This window comes from Folsomia candida, unplaced genomic scaffold, assembly GCF_002217175.1.
Source record: "Folsomia candida strain VU population unplaced genomic scaffold, ASM221717v1 Fcan01_Sc005, whole genome shotgun sequence".
Taxonomy (NCBI): domain Eukaryota; kingdom Metazoa; phylum Arthropoda; class Collembola; order Entomobryomorpha; family Isotomidae; genus Folsomia; species Folsomia candida.
This window is the reverse complement of record NW_019091197.1, coordinates 2,181,963-2,201,964: the sequence shown is the minus strand read 5'-3', so window position 1 is coordinate 2,201,964 and position 20,002 is coordinate 2,181,963. Positions and strand designations below refer to the sequence as shown.

Genomic DNA, 20,002 nt, shown 5'->3' with positions numbered 1-20,002 from the left:
TAAATATGTAAAAACTAAAAATGAAATATTAAATTTAAAAAAAATTGATATTTTGTGTCAAGATTTCACATTAAAGTCAGAGCATTAGAAATGGCAAAAAGGCAGCTTTTTTGCACAAATATATAAACAAACATATGTATATGTACATATATGAATACTAATATTATGCCTATTTACATATTATGTTATATTTACAATATAAATTAACAAATGTAATATAATTATTTGTTGCTCTACCACTCTCTCTAACACCGACACCGTTCATCCGTTCATAATTATGAGATATGTCGAGTCCATAAGTTTGCAGTAATGTTTTTAAATCTCATGAAGATGAGACCATTTCACGAATCACACAACGATCTCATGAATCCAGTGAAACGTTCTATATAAATATTAACGCAATCAAATTTACGAGCTATCAGATTTCCTTGAAAATGAAACCTGGGTTCTTGAACACCATACATACATACATGCTTTATTCGTGTTGCATCCTTTTCAGACAAAGGGGAATACCTATGACATCATCATTCACCGTAAGTATGTATGCATGTACATATGCTAATGTATGTACATAGTTGTCTAGTTCAGTGCATATGTGTCACCATGAAAACCCATCACCATCACATAACAGTGCAAATTACTTATTTCATATACACGCAGAGATTGAGCAACGACATATCGTTTATGAACATGCATTTCGCATATCTTCTTCGTCGTCTAGGGGACTGTGCATAAAGATGTGATGAATCTGAAGGGTCAAGACTCCCGTGCGGATTGTATACAGCATGTGGATGTAGATTACATTACCACAAGGGCGTGAGGATTAAAACTATGTGCAAATGGATAACATCCTTACTGAATGGTCTCTTAATGACGGGACACTCGAAGATTCATGTCCATGCAGTTTTATTTCGTCGGTAGACCAATATTCCAAGAAAAAACCTGGTAAAACATTCCATCGTTTTGTATTTAACATCTAAATACTTCCTCAGGTTTGATTCAGTTGTATGTAGCTCGGTTGTATGTGAAGTATAGTGTACGCATCCTTCATAATTTGCACGTTTTCCTACTCGTTGCCATGGTAATTTGGTCATAAGTTTTTACACTATTTTACAGTTTATATTACATTTACTTATTTGAAATTTGAAAAAGTGTGTATTTTGTTTTGTTTTATTTTTTGAACTTAATTAAGGCCAGTCCTGCCACTACTATCAATATAATTGATAAAGTGCGAACCCGTCCAGCACTGGGGAGGAAGTGCAAGCTTGTCTCAAATGAAGGTCCGCCTAATAAAATACGTGTCACAAAGGGTCAACCAGATCGGTCAGGGTCAGACCTAAAATGTCAGAAATGGATATCTTCTGCCCCATGTGAAACTTCTGAAAAAGTGGAATCAGGGTTAGGTTCTAATTCTACAAGGAGTATTTTTTCTGAAAGATTTCTGGCCGAAATTAAAGCCAAAGGGGTAAGAAATTATTACAGAAAAGGCTTAACGTGAAGGTGTTTAAACCTTGTAAACTTTACAAATTTTGTTGATTAAACAAATCTTTTGAGGCAAAATTCACCTGCATATTTATGTATGTACATAAATCAATCCAGCCTCGTAATTTTGTAAACTGTGGACAATAACGCGACAAAAAATTACTTTATTACGAAAATTTTGAGCATATCATACATACGTTATATTGGAATTAATTTAATAAGTATTTAATTTAATTTAATTTCAGGGCGAAAACTCAACAGAATTTTCAATGCCAAATTTAACGGATTTCTCGCATTTGCATAAAGTTGACGAGCTACGCACCACTTTTGTAAAATCTGCACAAACAAAATTTACCAACTCGCAGGTTCGTTTCAAAACTATGCGCGATTATATTTTTCATTTTGAAACAAAATTTGCAAACTCAAATTTATTTACAGCTTGTTCAAGCTCGCGATGAGTTGGTGCATCTGAAGGCGTCACGACCCCAAAAGTGGACTCGATGGATGCTTGCAGCCCCAAGTGCGACGCTTATTATTCAAGATTTGTTCGGTGTTTGAGATTTGTATGTAATTATGACCATGTGCAATTTTACTTCTTGCATCTCCAATTAAAAAACTTACTCTATTTATGCAAACATTTTAACAGCCATTTTACCACCGTTTAGAAAATAAAACTTTGTAAGTTGATTTGTACTCTCTTAACTTTGTTAACAGATATGTATAAATTTTTAACTTTGTAAGTTAACAGATTTTGTACATAATCTAATTTCTTAAATAATATTTAACTAAATATATGTGGTCCGTGGGTATTTTTTTAATTCCTGCCTTTGAAAGACAAAAAGCCCCAAATTGTTTTTTTGACGTGGGTTTGGAAACTTTTAAAAGGATCGTGGGCGGAATTCATGCTACATTTTAAGGTAGGGAATTTTTGATGTGACTAAAGGCAATTGCCAAGAAGATGCAAGGAGCAAATTTCACGCATTGGAACAAATTAGGAACATCACATTCACGACGACGGTATATGGTAATCTCGAGTTATCGAAGTCCATATGACGCTGAGACGGTCTCCGTGACATATTATGTAATTATCTGATTTGTGATCAAATCCGAAATGCGGACAAAATAAAATAAAACATTATATTAAAAATTAATCTGGATAACAGTGAAACCTTATCCAAATCCAAAGACTTTCAGAAATTTGAACGAACATTTTCCTTGCATATATGGAGGGAGATCTATGGATGCAATGCACAATTGCATATTGTGCGTAATATGCAGATCTATGTATGCATGCAATATATTTACGTACATAGATGAAATACTGTGGATTTTATAAGAGAGATGGATAAATCGATGAGGTTGACCTTGGCCAACTCAAGTTGAATAAACCTCATATCATAAAACAAAACCAGATGTGTCTTTCTTTAGTTTAAATATTTTGTACAAAACGTTTCTCACTTAAATTGTTGAATTAATCCTAAGTCGTCGACGAAAGTCAGTTGACACAAAATTCGACGAGGGATAACATCATCATATTAAAATGGCACACTATCTAATTCCTAGGAATCAATTATCCTTTAATAAAAATCACGATTTTCTCGGGGGTGGTGCTTTTGGGAATGTTTACAAAGGTATGTAAATAATAAAATCAGTATTAAAGTATCAATGTTAAATATTATTTTGATTATGCTTGTGTAGCAATTTGGAATGGTAGCGGTGTCGCCGTAAAAATTTTGAACGACGACGACAACCCAATGGGCGACAAAGTTTGGGCGGAAGTAAATAAAATGCAGCGACTTGACCACCCAAACATTTTGAAACTTGTTGGAATTGTACCGCCAGGTATGGAGTTAATTAAATTTCAATTTATTTAACTTACTGATTGTGACGTTAATTAAATTGCGATTTAATTGGTTTAACGAATCATGAAGTAGATATGCAATATGTAAAATGATGAATATGCAAAACATGGAGAAATTCAGTTTTTTGCGAAAATCTGCAAAATTTCCAAAAAATTCGAGTATTTTCGTTTCATTTGAATCTCAGCAAAATTTAAACTTGTAACGTACAAAAGAGTTTCAAAAATGACAAAATTTATTATTTCAAAACAATTTTCAGAAATTAACCAGAGAAATAGATAAAATAACAAGAATTTTTCGAAACTACCTGCTGTATTGATTTTTGCAAGTATCGAAAAATTATGAAAATTTGTATTGCCAATTTTCCCATAATTCAATGAAACAACTTTAATTTTTTACCCTGACCTATGTACGCATTAGCTCTCTAACAATAATCAAATTTATTCATTCTTAGTTAAATACGGCAACCCTTGGATTATAACCGAATTACTGGAAACCGATCTCTTACAGCACATTCACAATTATCCTGGACACGCCTTAACTGTGGTAAATTATTTTAAATTATTTTTACTCATTAACTATTTAAATTAAAAGTGTACAATTCTTTATTTTAGCGAGTCATGGTGGGCTGGGCCTACGACGTGGTGTGTGGCATGGAATACATGCATCACATAGCCAGTCCTTTCGCCATTCATGGAGATTTGGCTGCGAGGTACAACTTTAAAAAAATAAAAAAAATTTTCATTTTTTCAAAAAGAAATCTTTAGGAATTGTCTTGTTGGAGCTAATGGCCGAGTGAAAATCAGCGATTTCGGGAAACTCTACCAAGACTATGAAAGCGATTATTATAGTGCCAACAACTACTGTCAACATGACCAAGACGATAATGTAAATGCCTATTAACTAACTACCATATTTATTTAGTAAATTAACAATTCATTGTTTAGCAGTGTGAGTGTCTCCCCTGTCCGATAAGGTGGATGCCGCCGGAAAATCTGCCAGAAAGCAATGACGGCGTCCCGACTTGTTCGAGAAAAGGAGATATTTGGGCTTATGGTGTCCTGCTCTTTGAAATTTGGACGAGGGGCTCAACCCCCTTTGACGGTCTGGATGATGATGAGGTGATTAAAATTAGATTTTTTTTTAATTTTCAAAAATTTACAATTTATGTAATTGTTGTCCAATAGGTTATCCAAGCCTTATTGAGCAGAGATACTCCTGCCGATCACTTTGACGTTAAAGCAAAATCCTACGTTAAAAATATAATGGAAAATTGCTGGCTGTGGGAGGCCGAGCTACGCTGGAATTTCAAGATGATTAAAGAAGTGTTAGTGGATAGTGGGGATTTTAACTAATCCAATTTTAACTAATGGTTAGCAATTAAATTTTACTTTTGCTAATAAAGTTATATTTTTTATGTACACAAATTCTCTATTTATAGTAAAATTCATATCTACAGGAATATTTATGTAGCGTATTTAAACAAAATCTGCATAATGTTTGAGCAAGATAAATACATATGTACAATGTGCGATCCACTCAATATGTAAGTACATACATATAGAAATGAATCATAGAGGGTGCTTTAGAATTAACGCAACTTTCTTCATTTGCATATAAAAAAATAAAGTACAGTATTTATGTAAACGATATTCTGTAGAAAGACAAGGGTTGAAAGAAGGGTCGAAGAAAGACAAGGGTTGAAACTAATTATTTTTTGCTTCAAATGGTTGATGTACCTACTTCCGTCCAATCTGTAGAAGCCTTTGTCAGACGCCCCAAAAAGTGCTTCGCCACTGTTTTGAGCTACCTTTTTTGCTTTTATTGACCACACTTTATGAAATAAGTTCAAATTTTTGGCCAAAGGTTTTCGACTATGATATACTTTGCTGGATAAAGACAAAAATTCTTCGATAGGTCTTGTTTGGAGCAAATTTGGGAACGTTGTTCACCTCTCCCATGTTAATTGCATTTGATTCATTTTCAGGCGGAGCGGGATAATTTTGCCTAGATTTATTTTCAAGTTTTGCTTATGTAGTTTTCTTGAAGCTGGGAGAGTTGTGCCATGTGGAAATAAAATTATTTTGATGATCTTGGCTGTAAATCGTGTTGTACGGGACGACCAATTTTGATGACTTCAGGTCGAGTCGTTTTTCCGTCAACTGGTTTGTTGCTTTTATTTCACTCTTCACTGTATTTGTAAGCGTATAAAAACTTATAGGATTTAATGGACAACTTCTAAGCTTTAAAATAATGTATTATGTTAGTTGATAACTTCAGGTACGGAATCGAATTATGCTCCGACCGTGCAGATTTCTATTTTTACGAATCTTGTCACTTTGGGTGCTGCCACACTAATGGGTCGACCAGATATTTTTATGCGATTAGCAGTTTTTTGTAGCTAATACCTCAGTAGTATATGACAAATTTTCGATTTTGGAATTAGTAAATTTTTAAGTTAATTACAGCTCAATTTCTTGGAGTTAACCAAGGAACTTGGATTAACCAATTTTTCGTAGCAGTGGCATACACCTTTTTCTAGTTGCTCAGTGGTTTATGACCTCATTTTGGAACGGTAAAAGATATCGACTTCCGGTTTTCGGATTTTAGACCATAGATGTATGTGTTACATGACTACGGTCATTTCGAATTTGGGGTAAACTGATATCATTAGATAAACGTACATGAAAAAAGTTGCGTTAATTCTAAAGCACCCTCTACTCCGTTTCATGCAACTGCAACAGGTCTTTATCGCATCTGTTGCATGCAATCTGCCATGCAGAGTAATCTACCTGACCGCGGAAGCTGTGGGACAATCTGAGGACATTAACATTTTAGGATAAGAGAGAGGGTGGGGCATATACCAAATGATGGGGATAACCTTGGGGACATGGTCCCCATGCATCCGCAGCTACTAAATCTACGTATGTACATACATAGGTAGATCAAAATCTCCTGATTTTTTATGGGCATATGTACATATATACATACCATATACATATATGTATGTACATATGTACAATGACTCATCCTCCGGCATTGCACTTGGTCTGCATTCCTCATTTTTTTATCAGCTGGAGTGGATCGCTGCTCTTTCTTTAGCAGTATTTAAATTAGTATTAATTATTTAAAAGTTAAATACTATAATAATTATTTATAACAAGATAAATTCACACCTATTAAAATCATGGAACAGAACGCAGAAATAGTTTCCCTAGAGCAATTAGTCCTCTGCAATGGATTGGTATGTAAACTCCTCAAAAATAATTATTCCCTAAAGATAATTAATAAAATGTACCCCTATTTATTCACAGATCCTCCCAAAAATTTTGACACACCTCCCCTTCCGCCAGTATTTGGCGACTCGTCTTGTCTCCACTGTTTGGGATGACGCCGTCCGCCGAACAATCGCCTCCCGTGCCAGGATTGACCTCAGTCTCTGCTCCATCGTTAAGAAAGCTGATGACAAGAAGAAGACCGAAATTGAGGAGAAGCTCGACTCCATCGAGTATCTGAAGATAACCGAGTTGCAGATAGGAATCGACGACAATTTGCATCCCACCATCGTCCAAGCTTTTGAGGAAATTGGCTCCTGTCTTACAAAGCTAACGGTGAAAATTAACCTGGAAAAGGGTCCTGATTTCGCCGACTTTTTCACCCTGTTGACCAGCTCGCCAAATCTTAAAGAGTTAATTTGGTGGGGTGCAATTGATGAGAACCATTGTCACAATTATACCAAGGTATTTCCCTCAGTGGAGAAATTGAGCTTAGGATTTTATCGGGGAGAGATGCTAAATATGGGGAAGGCGTAAGTATAGTACACTCTAAATAATTTGAGACAAATTGTCACCTGCGGAGGTATAGTGCTATTTTTGGGGTATTGATTAAGAAGAAGTTTTGTTACCTGCGGAGGAAATATAAGTCAGAAACTCATGTATCGAACAGATTCACTGTCGTTATTTTAAAAATGAATATTTTATTAAGGAAGGTCCATAAAGTATGTCACGCGAAAGTCCTGATTTTTCGGACTCCATTTTAACGTGTGGCGTAAATCGGCCTGTCATGCAAAATTTTTATTCTCCCACCTCACTCAGCCGTGGCATATTTATGCACATCCCTTGTCTGAATATAAGATTTGTTTTAAATCAAAGTATACATTTTATAAATAACGACGTCACGTCTGCATGGTGCAAGATGCACGAGTTTTTTTTACTTATTTTCCACTGGTGACGATTTGTTTCCAAATTATTTAGAGAAATTATAAACAAAATCTCGAAAAATAGAATTGAGTTATTGAGTTTTTGTAAATTTTTAGAGCTGTCCTTTGGGTCACCTCAATTTTTCCGAACGTTTCCACATTCTCCTGCCTACCCCACCACCGCGAGGGAGTGATGCGGCATCTCCTCGGAGTCTGGGGCGACGGTCGATCCGCCTTCCCCCTCCTGACAGAGCTTACCATTCACCTCATGATAACCGATGAGGAGAGGCTGGCTCCACTACAAAATATCCCAGACGGGCTAAAACTAAAAGTATTAAATCTGTCCATCGACGGTAAACGGGAGACGGGAAGCGTTCAAGTGTTCCAAGACGAGGATGCCGCAATCTTGACTAGCATGCTGCAAAAACATTCAGCCACGTTGGAAAAAGTTGTCTTAAACTTCGTTAATTTATGGAAGCCAAAGCCGGACGTCATTCTAGTTCCTATTCCAGGGATTAAAAGTCTAAAGTACTTAACAGTCACGTCAGATTTTTTGGGAGATATTTGTAAGTTAAAACTATTGAGGGTATTCATTATTCCTTCGTATCCTTAGTATTCTTCGTATCGCAAAATAAGTTACGAAGGTTACGAGATTTTGTAAGCGTGGTGAGATTTTGTCAGCAGAAATCGCGTTACTGAGGTTACGAATTTTACGAAGCTGGACCCCTTGTTTTTTTCGTAAATTATTTTGCGATATTAAGGATACGAAGGAATAATGAATACCTGATTTGTTATTCTTAGCTTTAGTTTGATAACTAATGATAACAGATGTAAATTGTGTTTTATAATTAATTGCAGCAATCGACATCAAACCACAACCTGGTGCTGTTTTCCCAAAACTTTTGAAATTGAACCTGCCATACCTTTGGGGTGATGCACTTAGCAGATTTCTCACACCATGCGAGGAATGGGATGCCACACAATTGAAATGCGTGGATTTAAACATCAGAGACAAGCAATGCAACATCTGGATAAAGAGACAGGGTCAAAAGTGGGCTGAAAATCTTGGAGAGATTTTCAGGAAAAACTTCCCAACTGCAGAACTAACCGATTGGAATCTTCTATGTAAGAAATAATTGATCATTAAAAGCACAAAAGGAGTGCAAAAACGTGTTGCTAAATATTTACGTGCATTTTAAGATACATGAATTTGTATGTATATGCATAATATGTATTGCATAATTATGATTAAAAACGAAAAATGCAATTTAAAATTAAATGTAAGACCTTCAACAGATTTTGTACATATATACATATAGATGTATACATACATGAATGTATGTACATAATCAAATTTCTTACATCACCTTATCATGAAACTTAAATTCATTCAACAAACTTAAGCTGCATTACTTCACTTTTAGCTTTCTTGGTCTTATGCAACATCTGCATAAATGCACTAGGTACAATATGTATGTACATTGTACATAATATATCTGTAAGTATATTAGGATAAGGTTATTGCAAGATAAGGTGGATAAGGTAGCTGCCAGGGTTACGTACCTATGTAGGAGGTACAAATTTAATTTATTAAACAACAATAAGTATTAATCCAAATTTTTGTCCAATATGTGAGCTATTCATATAGCCCAAATTTCTGTGATAAAGTTTACATACATAAATATGTAAGTCTAACTATACATAAATCTATATGCAAAAATAATGCACTCCTCAGCAAGAAAATCCGATCAATAAAATCTATCCCGTTCTGCACGGATGAATTTCCTTCCCATAATTGTTACAGATCTCATTTCATAAGTTTTTCCCTCAATTGCTCAGGGACCCAACATGAAGAATGTAATCAATTTGTGGGGTTCCTTTTTCAGGATTTTGACATATCGTTCACACGCCACCTATTTTATGGGACATAGTCCGTTTGTGGGGGGTCAAAATTAAAAACACGAAAATCCTTCAAGCATGGTCCCTCATTCTGACAGATCATGTAAAGCAAAGAAATGTGGCATTTCTGCACACTAGACACTACCATAAAATCAAGACCGTGAAATATTTATTACACGAAATACGGTGAAACCAATGATCAAAATCACTTCATCCTAGCATGTCGTCGAAATCCTATCCCATCCAAAAATTCCCGATAATAATCATGTCACTCTTCGTAACCCAAATATTCCACCAGCTCGTAAAATCAATAACTCTCCTCAGACTTACCCTCGTGTTAATTATCACTATAATTGTTCTCATTTCTATTAAAGTATTTTCCAACGAGGAGAATGACATCACAAATTTAATATTCCACCCAATCCCAGGACACGAATTAAGCCCTAGTGACCCCTTAATTTTGCAATATTTGCGAGACCATCACCTCACCGCGCCCCCGCATAACCGCACCTACTTTGACCCTAAAACGCTACATCCCCTAAATTACCACGTGCTACGCGCGATGCAAATTTTATTCGGGGGAAAGGTTCTTCCAAAGGGGAAGTTCTTCTTGGAGTGTGGCGCAAACGATGGGCAATTTATTAGTAATACGATCAAGTTGGAGGTGAAGCATAATTGGACAGGCGTGTTGGTCGAGGGGTCGCCCAGTTTGGTGAAGAAGTTAAAAAATAAGGGAAGGAATGCTTGGGTGGCGGATATTTGCTTGGGAGGGAAACAACCAGAACAGGTATATGCAATTTACTGGTAACTTTGTAAAATCCCTAAATTCTGTAAACTATCAAACTTTTACCAACAAATTTTACAAAAACTCTTACATAAAAATTGACAACTCGAATGATATCACCTCATTAATTTCCTTAAAATTTCTTGAAAAATTCCTACTTTTAATTACAGATTGAATTCCTCATGCACAAAGATAAATTTCCAAACTGGAGGATTGGGAATGGGAAAATTAACCCAAGTGGGAAATACGACAGCCCATTGGATGCGGGGGTGATGAGATAGCCCGAATAACTAACTTAACTTAAAGCAACAATTAGACAATTACCGAAATATTGAGCAATTAATTATTATTTCGCAGGGATTTAAACGAGACTATTACAATTCTGACGGAATTGTGAACTGTTTCCCGTTGGAATCTCTTCTCCGTGCCGTGAATGTAGAACGCGTCGACTTTTTCAGTTTGGATGTCGAGGGTCACGAATACAAAATTTTGAAGGCATTCCCCTTCAACAAGTTTGATATTAAGGTGCGACAAAACCATTTATCGGATAAAATTTTCTTAACACAATTTTTGATAAAAAATTTCCTTCCTCATTTAAGATTATCCTGGTTGAACATTTCCTCGCCCCGGAAGGGAGCAAAGCAATAAAGTCATTACTTGAAGAAAACGGATATATTTTGCTGCACGATAGCGGAACGGACTACGTATTTTATAAAAGATAACTAATCATTACTTACTATTAGATTTGTGAATAAATAAACTGTGCATACCCAAAATTTAATTTAGGAGTTTTATATTTATAAACATGTGACGCATGCATGCGGGATCGTCTGTCTAAAGTGTGATCAATTTGCTTAAGTGGATGTATGGGTCAAGACATCTTGCCCCTCTCATCAAAATTTGAACTGGACCATGGGGTCAAAAGGGGGTCGAAATTCCTCGAAAATAATTCACATGCTTTAGCCTGGTGTCTCGTAATAATTGTGAAAAACTCTAAATAAAGTTGTGGAAAATTTACTCAAGGTTGAGAACATAAGAAAGAAAATGACAAGCTAATTGTACAAAAATTATGCAACGTTATGTAAAATTTGTCGGGCCTCATGCAAAATTTTGCACAGCGGTAAGTTTTACCGAATTGTGGTATCATCCTCTATTTTACTCGATCTTGAGTAAATTTTACACAACTTTATTTAGAGTGTACTATTCTATGAGCGAATGTTTACTTAAGTGCATGCATAATTGTCTGGAGAGCCGAGTTGTTAATAATGAGCTTAACGTCGATCAACTTGCTACCGTTTGTGATGGACAAAGACATTTGTAAATACACATTTGAAGCGAATCTTGAGTAGTATGCACTTTATTACTGGGATGGAGAGAGAAGACTCTTTAGTGCATGTTATTGTTTATCGAACCTACATACACATTATACCTCATCATGCGCTAATTAATTTCATTACGTACTATTTTGCTAGACTGTTTTTCTTCATTAACAAGTCTATTTATTTATTTAGTTTGCCAAATTTTTCCTTTACCTCAATAGGAGAATATGTAAGTATGTTGTGGTAAAAACAGGGTTCCAAACTTTTAATCATTCATATGCAAGTGCATAATTATAGTATTAACCAGGGCTGATGAAACCATCAGGTCTGTCTGTCCCTCTGTCGTAATTACGATAAACTCATGTACACGCTTTTGGACGTATGGCACGATCAAATTAAAAATTCGGATTTTGGGCGATTTTACACAAAACTTGCTAAATATATACTTACGAAAAATGCTTAAGAAGTCACAAAACAAAAAAAATTCCAACGACCTCAAGCCTTCCGTTATCTTGGATGTTTCCTAAATTCCTCGATATTAAAATGCGTAGTAAAAAAAACAGCAGTAAGAAACCTTAATAAAACTAATGAATCCAATACATTGTGCTAAGCAAACATCATTAGAGCACCTAAATTATACGTCATCCTTCCACTTTTCCTCAGTTTCTCGCCAATTTCACACATCCACTCTTTATCTCCGCTTCAGTACTTTCCTTAAAGGCCTTAAGATGATGTCTCTGTTTTTTAAAAAGCGGTTTGAAAATCTTGTCCTCATTCCGCTAAATATTTTGTATTACATGGTCCTCTACCCGTACAAGATCTCTAAACATCTTGACCACGAATCCATTCAAATCTCGGAAATTGCACCATGCAACTTTCATCACCTTGTAGAAAAGATATTCCATACGGTATGAAATTTACTTTACTACCGATTCAAAACTTTTCCCATTTTAAATACAGAAATTCAATAGATAGATTCTTCCAAAATTTGTATTTGCCCCTTTTTTGTCACGTTACAGGCTTGCTCCCATTTCTGTTTGCAATTTAAATTTTGTCACCAAAATTTCTATCCTATAAGAAATTTATTTGGTATTATTTTAAAACCATGGTTTTAAAATAATACCAAGCGGTATTCATATATTTATGACTATGCTAAAGTGGTATTGATAAGTTTAAGTTGCAATAGCTCGGTATTAAAGTTATACAATATCGGTAGGAAATTTTTAAGGTCTGGTATAATCATAATAACATGCGGTAGCAACTTTAGTACTGAGAAATCAATGCCTGTGTTACTAAATATGCTAGATTTTTACATAACGGTGTAAAAGTGAAAACTTCGCACGACTTAAATATCTTTACTGTTTCATAACTAATTGTATCCTAATTTAATCCAGCCGATCTGTGCGGGTACACACATCCTCGCACTGTTCGTCTACTGCAGCGAAGCTGTACAATCCCACGTGTCTCGAACGTCCAACAATCCACTTGACTATCTCCGTCTCTTGATGCAAAGCTGTACTTGCGTCCATCATTTCAACTTTGTTCATCTCATTTGGACCAGAAAATCCGAGTTTGTCCGCCTGATTAAACAATACGGGTCTAAATCCTGCCCAGGTCATGGTAAGAGGGCAGCCCCCGTCTGGCTGGCTACCCTAATTCCGTGCATCTTCCTCGGAATGGGACTCCTCGACGTGGTCGTCGTGCATGAAAAACCGGCGGGAAACGATACCCTGCAAAACGTCGTGATAGAATTGAGCAGTCCGTTCTTTAATCCGAAAGCGTGCGAATTAAGTCGTAACTTGGATACAGGTTATGCTAATGGTATGTAAATTTTTGATGCTTGGCGGTGGGTTTTGCATGATGCTTGTAACGTTTAAATTTTGTACAATTAAGTTGAAACATTTTAAAACTGGAAACTTTTTTCCGAGTAGTTTCGTCGGCTATGTAGCTAATTTATAATATTGGTATTCACACGGAAAAAATCTAGTAAATTTGCATATCAATTTACGATTAAGAAGTCTTGTCAATGTTTACTTGCAAAGTTTACACAGAAATTTTAAATACTTGCACAAATTTGCTTAAACTTGTAAAATTTTTATAATTCCACTTTCCCCCCAGATACCGAATTCCAATTCTACCTGAACTACGCCGTCTACATGATTCTGCTCTACGCCCGAATTATGCTGAGCTATTCGACCGACACGGTAATTTTCTGCCTCGTTCTTCTCCTCTACCTCGCAATTCGGTCGTATTACGAAATTCTGCTGGAAACTCGGATCACCAACGAGACCTCGTTCGCCTCCGCGTTGACGAAATATTTCGAGGCGTGCAAACTGATCGAGCTGATGAACGAGACGTTTGCCCGAGTCATGTTGACCTATGTGTTGGAAGCGTTCTCCTTCTATGCCGTGTACCTCAAGGAGATCGCCGTCTTTGATGGGCAGTGCGCCTACATGAAGGTCAAGATGACCCTGTCCTTCCTCCTGATCTGTTCAGTTTTCTACTTTTGTGCAGAAATTGTGGGAATGGTGAGTATTTTAGGTTCAAAATTTGACTGACTTTTTCGGGTAAAGTTCGAAAACTAAAGACGTTTTTGAAATTTACTTATCGTAGATGAATATGTACTTATGTGTAAAAATCCGTAACAGACTTATGATTAATGTTAACCCCAAATACGAAAAAACTTCATAAAATTTCGTAAAATCTATATGTACTGGTGGTATTCACGTCAACTTCATGAAAGCCATCGCAACATATCTTCGCAACTTTATCTTCGCAAGTTTTATAGTGATGCGAATACTAACAAATCCAGAGTGACCACATGCTTGTGCATATTTATTTATTTTCAACCGAAAAATGTCATTTTTCTGGACAGATGGACAAAGCAAAATTCATCCTGATCAATTCCAACCTGGCAAGAAATCCAGGTTCACACCTGGACCTGATTAGCATCAGGGTTCAATTGAGCACTCATTCTTACGGGTTGAGTGGAAACGGATTCTTCCTAATTAACTACTCCTTCGTGTCAGCGGTTAGTAAATTATGATTTTCAGAAGAGCATTTTTTCGTCCATATAAAAGATAATGAATTTTCTTTCAGGTGTGCAACACTTTATTAACATATTTCATAATCAGTGTACAATTTCAGTCAAAAGCGGTGTAACTTTTATCGAATAAATTTTATTCTACAGTAAACGCATGTTCTTATTCTCCATTTTAACAGAACTGTTATCAATGTGCTTATAAATACAGAGGCCACACAACTAACCGTATCATATCTCGAAAATTGTGCATAGCAACATAACTTGTGAAGTGTTGCGAATTTTACAAGATTTCGCAAAACTTGAGCTGCAAAACCATGGAATTTTTTTCGCAAGTTTATCCAGCAAGGGGCATGTTTTTATTTCGCAAAATTATTTCGCACTCATCCTCATCACCAGCGAGAGAAATGGAAACAACATCAAAATGGTTTGTTTAGAAGTAAATAGATTTGTGAAGTCATATTTTGCGAATCCCCCCACGACCCACGACACACATTTTTAGAGTTTTGCAAGTTTACTGAATGAGTTGTGGTGCGAAATACATAGGATGATATCCAGAGTACGCTCTCCACTCTCCGTCAGTCTACCTTCAAAAGCTTTGATAACCTCTAATCGACAAAGCATCCAACAACATGCTGAATGGCTCAAATTTTTAAGTCTAATTATAAATTTACCCGTATGTTATGTAGTTACTGGATAACTAATGCATCTTTTAACATAGGTACGTACGTATACTTATACACAGGTACATAATCTACATCTACTAGATTCCCTACATACGTAACTAGCCACGCATTTACTTATTTACTACCGCTTCATCAACAACATGGACACGGTTTGGTTAATGCAAAAGTCTTGCGTAATTAACGGCGTCCCTTTGTCGATGTAATTTGACCCAAATTTAACCATCAACGGCCTCAACGACTTCACTTCTCTCCGTTTCGCTTTGCCCCGGCTGAAACGTTGCTTCCAAATATCGATAGTTTGAACCGATTTGGTGTTCAGGATGGCGGCCACGGTTTCGTAGACGATCAGGGCCGATCCCGCCGTGATGAATCCTTCGGGGAAGAGGAGAAATCCAGGGAGGGGGACTTGATCGTGCAGCTTGATGATTACAAAGAGACTCAAAACCTCGACAAAGGGGACCCCCGACATGAACGCGGGCATGACGCGAATTCGAGCATAGTCGTTCAGTTGTGCTTCCAGAATTTGGACGCCTCTGTACAGCCGAAGACTTTCGGAGGATGAACTGCAATGAATAATTTTTCGACTCAGAAACCATGTGAAATTTTAGTACGATGAGCATTTCTTTTGCAACACATGGGTGCATTTGCATATACGTAACGCGAGAGGTGGGGGTCTAAGGCTCTAATGATATCGTGCCGATGTTGCATATGCTAAAGGAGGCCCCATGTCTGGAAAATCGCGATTTTGGCGTTAGTAATTTATGGACGGCCCCTAACCTTTACATACATATGCTATATTACATGACACAATTTATCAAGCCCTGAAAATTGCAAGATTTTGAATAAGTTTTTCACTGCAAGACCACAACTATTTAGTTTTTGTTCCAAAATTTGTCCAGCAAATGGGCATTCATTTCATTATTTCGTAATAGTATTCTTCATATCGTAAAATAAGTTACGACGGATAGGAGATTTTGTCATCAAAATTGCGTTACTAAGATTACCATTTTTAGGAACGTTGACCCTGACCCCTTGTTTTTTGGTAAACTATTTTACGGCACCAGCAATACGTAATGGTACGAAGGCAATTTTGAATACCCTCAGTGTTGTTTTCACAGTGTTGAAATATAATATTTTGACATGAGTACGCCCAACAGTGTTTAAAGTGGTATTTACCTAGTGGTATTTACCTAGTGGTATATACCACTGGTAAAAACTGGTATTTACCACCTAACAAAAATCGGGTAAAGCGGTATAAAGTGGTATGAAGTGGTATAAACCTATTTGGAGTATTGTGAGACAAACTTTACCATATAAAGTTCACTATAATTTACAAAAACTAATTATTTTATAGGTTGATACAATAAATAACCTTAAAATAAATATATGTACATATTTAAGGAGCCGTCGGTATTCACAATAGTTGAAATAAATACCAGGCATGGTATTTATTTATTACATGTATATACATATGCATACATGTACATATACAATAGACATATAGTGAGTAGTATAAAAGTCATAAATTGTTATTCTCACAGTATTAAGATGATATAAACTTTGTTCTCTGGCAATTGATGCGCTAGGACTAGGACACACTTAATTTAGATTGTTAATGTAAACGGTTTACAAGAAAGTTTAAAAATGTGTAAAACTCTGAAAAAATATACATTTCTTATGGTCAGTATACTTTAGTTTTATAATTTATAGTATGCTTATTAAATAAGATGGGAATGTAATGAAGATGAGAATATCGAACCACAAAGTATTTAAGATATTATTAAAAATATTTAATTTGACTTTCCCACACTGTAAATTGACCAATCCTGAGTTTTTACCACTTGTTACCAGTTTATACCACTTTTTACCATTTTACCACTTTTTACCACTTTTTACCACTGTGATGGTAAAAATCAAACCAGGTGGTAAAATTTAAAACACTGACGCCCAATGTACATACACTTACTTTCTTATGATGATTTCCAAGTAATCCACCATCCTCCCTGTTGTAGGAAATACGACATGGATTGGATAAAAGAATCCTTTGTGCATAATGGTGAACACGAAGTAGAAATCCATCATCAGCATGGGAATCCAAGTTGCATAATTGACCTTAGGATTAGGTCCCGAGCAAATGGGACACTTAAGAAAGTACGCGCCCAGAAAAGGAGGCGCACAATGATCCACAATTACGCGTCCTAAATTTATGAAGCCAGACGCGAACCCCACGATGGATGCGATCACCATGAATCCTTCCAACCAGCGGTCTGTCCGTATCTTTTTGAAATTCGCAGCTAAAATTTAAAAATTTAGAGGCAATTCACAGACTGTGAAATTGACATTGTGAAATTCGCAAATTCCGTCAACTTACAAATTTTTAAAAAATTTTAGGAAAATTATATAGCTCACAAATTTTTGTAAACTTACTCAAATCAAGGGCGCCCTTTTACATATTTTATAAGACTTTATAAAATTATTTTGCAAAACGCACGGAATTTACAAAGTTACCAAGGACTACGTAAATTGCTTCGTAGCAATTTCAAATGCGTGCATATGAAAAATACTGAAATTTTAAATCATTACCTTTGAATTTTTCCGCAAATTTTAAGTCAGAATTGACTACAGACATCGCTGTCATGTTTGGACGTACCCCAAAGCTCCAAATATTTAGTAACAGTATAACATTGACAATCATCGCACCTTCGACCGCTTTCCCGAGGCATTTGTTCTTCCAGTCGTTCCGCACCACGGTCAGGGCACAGATGAGATAAAACGACTCAAATATTGGAGAAAACCACATGACATATTTTTTCAACCGACTTTTGCTCACAACAATTCGATCCTCGCCGGGACTTAATTCCAAGGGGAAGCATTTCAGAAAGTCCAAAATTCGCATGTGGCGTCGGAGATGTTTCAAATATCCGGAACCCAGAGGGGTCGACATATCCGGAAACTTTGGCGAGGCCAAGGTGGGCTTCGTTTTATGGGAATAATTACGCTTGTGGCGTATAACTAGGAAATATTGCAGGATTTTCCAAATAATATATTTTTTTCGTAAGTACATAAAAATTTTGAGAAGAATTTGCAAATTTTCGAACTCCTTGAATTTGATCGATACTCGAGGTATTTTTGTAGTAAGAAAGGACGCTGGAAAGCTGTCGCTCCCTTTTATACGTGGAGAGTACACAGTTAGAAATCGGGTATAGTCATGTTGATCTTGATTTCTCGGTATTAAAGTGCTACCGCATGGTATTAAAATTGTATGGGTCCGTTAAAATTTGCTGGCGATATGGCTAATCTTAAGAACCGAGGTATTACTACTCAATATTACTTTTCACTACTTTTCAGTACCACTGTGGTACATTCTTGTAGGAGTACAACTTGGTACTATTTTAATACTGGATTTCTAAGAGTGTCGTATCTAGTTTACGTCATCCAAGGAGAGATTATGTTTATCAGACATGTTTTTGCCAATGGACTTTACAAATTTAATACCTCTGCGACAAGACCACTTTTTCTGGAACAAAATCCGACCAGAGAAGGTGGAACAGTGTTATACATAATTGACATATTTTGAACTAAATGTTGCTTCTTGTTACATATATATTCACCTCATTTGGTTACGTATCTAATCAAGGTGGTAAATTTCCATTCAGTTTTTTTTATTTTATCTGATATTTAGTGCTTACACAACTTTCCTCCAAGTGCATAGCATCAAATTGTGGCCGGACAATGTTACATGGAAAATTACGCAACCAACCAAACCTAGCAATTAGCCAATCACAACAAAGCCGAAAGTCGAATCGGTAATTCTAAAATTGGCGCATGGTTACATCAGGACGGGATAACAGGACGGGTATATGTACATACATATGTATATAGGAATATATTATACAATCTGTAATAGGCTCATATCAGGAAATATTGGAAACATATCCACCTAGAAACTTTTAAGTGCAGTATGTAAGTTCACTAGTTGAAGACGCACGTATACATTTTATTGGATTGAATAGGATTGCATATGCCAGATTCTTTGTAACAATGGGCATTTAATAATCTGTAAAGTGTACCTGCTTTCTCCGCGTAGTGATTTATGATCTGCGCTGTCTGTTGGTCAATAGTTATAGAATTTTGTCATCAACTTTGTAAGGCCAAGAAGTGGCTACGTAATGGATAAGCAAAATACGTACATACATATTCACATACATAGGTATTCGATGTCGTATATACGTATTAATGAAATTCTCCGAAGCGTATAGTTTCTAAAGTATTTATCATAACACGTAAATAGGTACACATTCGTCTAAAAAATTTAGCTGCTTACTTCCGCCTCTTTAGGCTGTCGTGTTTGCTTAAATAATCAAATTCTAACGAATGTACATACATACATAAAATTATATGGAAATTAGTTGTTATTTTGTGTAATATACTCCTTAATATGTATGTACACGACTTTCTTGGTATGCTACATACACATGCTTGCATGGCAATAATACATACATGATGTATGATACATCATGGAAATACAAACACCTTCAATGCAGAGGGATCAAATGAATATCGATTTTGAAACATTACATAACATCTGTATTGTCATGTCCCTTATCGTAAAAAAATGAATAAATCCTGGTACACACATACATCGTTAAATTCTGCTCCTGTTAAGATGATTTTTTGTGAAAGTTTGACCAATAAATAATAAAGGCCAGCATTAATAAGTTGCGAGTGAACACAC

At 36.0% G+C, this 20,002-nt stretch overlaps 6 protein-coding genes across 7 annotated transcripts; 5 read left to right on the top strand and 1 right to left on the bottom strand.

Annotated features, from left to right (window-relative positions):
• Nucleotides 1-823: 823 nt before the first annotated feature.
• LOC118435714 lies at nucleotides 824-2,623 on the top strand. The gene is made up of 4 exons (XM_035852110.1): nucleotides 824-1,081; nucleotides 1,193-1,465; nucleotides 1,728-1,847; nucleotides 1,921-2,623. Exons 1-4 carry the CDS (start codon nucleotides 1,079-1,081, stop codon nucleotides 2,038-2,040), a joined length of 516 nt encoding a protein of 171 aa, XP_035708003.1. The 5' UTR covers nucleotides 824-1,078; the 3' UTR covers nucleotides 2,041-2,623.
• A 225-nt stretch (nucleotides 2,624-2,848) lies between these two features.
• On the top strand, nucleotides 2,849-4,770 carry LOC110849900 (tyrosine-protein kinase SRK3). 2 transcript variants are annotated; one of them, XM_022097372.2, is made up of 7 exons: nucleotides 2,849-3,113; nucleotides 3,181-3,324; nucleotides 3,796-3,887; nucleotides 3,956-4,053; nucleotides 4,109-4,229; nucleotides 4,289-4,462; nucleotides 4,529-4,770. In XM_022097372.2, the coding sequence occupies exons 1-7, from the start codon at nucleotides 3,023-3,025 to the stop codon at nucleotides 4,694-4,696; spliced, it is 888 nt and encodes a 295-aa protein (XP_021953064.1). In that variant the 5' UTR covers nucleotides 2,849-3,022; the 3' UTR covers nucleotides 4,697-4,770. The 2 variants fall into 2 exon arrangements, with proteins under 2 accessions (XP_021953064.1, XP_021953065.1); XM_022097373.2 differs by having other exon boundaries at nucleotides 2,850-3,113; nucleotides 4,292-4,462.
• A 1,618-nt stretch (nucleotides 4,771-6,388) lies between these two features.
• LOC110849836 lies at nucleotides 6,389-9,334 on the top strand. The gene is made up of 4 exons (XM_022097295.2): nucleotides 6,389-6,585; nucleotides 6,656-7,149; nucleotides 7,657-8,105; nucleotides 8,398-9,334. Exons 1-4 carry the CDS (start codon nucleotides 6,529-6,531, stop codon nucleotides 8,673-8,675), a joined length of 1,278 nt encoding a protein of 425 aa, XP_021952987.1. The 5' UTR covers nucleotides 6,389-6,528; the 3' UTR covers nucleotides 8,676-9,334.
• A 332-nt stretch (nucleotides 9,335-9,666) lies between these two features.
• Nucleotides 9,667-10,998, top strand: LOC118435706. Its single transcript, XM_035852100.1, has 4 exons — nucleotides 9,667-10,225; nucleotides 10,393-10,491; nucleotides 10,580-10,747; nucleotides 10,822-10,998. Exons 1-4 carry the CDS (start codon nucleotides 9,704-9,706, stop codon nucleotides 10,942-10,944), a joined length of 912 nt encoding a protein of 303 aa, XP_035707993.1. The 5' UTR covers nucleotides 9,667-9,703; the 3' UTR covers nucleotides 10,945-10,998.
• Nucleotides 10,999-12,931: 1,933 nt separating this feature from the next.
• Nucleotides 12,932-14,735, top strand: LOC118435653. Its single transcript, XM_035852016.1, has 4 exons — nucleotides 12,932-13,362; nucleotides 13,660-14,069; nucleotides 14,417-14,572; nucleotides 14,641-14,735. Exons 1-4 carry the CDS (start codon nucleotides 13,047-13,049, stop codon nucleotides 14,701-14,703), a joined length of 945 nt encoding a protein of 314 aa, XP_035707909.1. The 5' UTR covers nucleotides 12,932-13,046; the 3' UTR covers nucleotides 14,704-14,735.
• Nucleotides 14,635-17,570, bottom strand: LOC118435654. The gene is made up of 2 exons (XM_035852017.1): nucleotides 17,234-17,570; nucleotides 14,635-15,830 (listed from the first exon to the last, which is right to left on the bottom strand). The coding sequence occupies exons 1-2, from the start codon at nucleotides 17,512-17,514 to the stop codon at nucleotides 15,389-15,391; spliced, it is 723 nt and encodes a 240-aa protein (XP_035707910.1). The 5' UTR covers nucleotides 17,515-17,570; the 3' UTR covers nucleotides 14,635-15,388.
• Nucleotides 17,571-20,002: the final 2,432 nt, after the last annotated feature.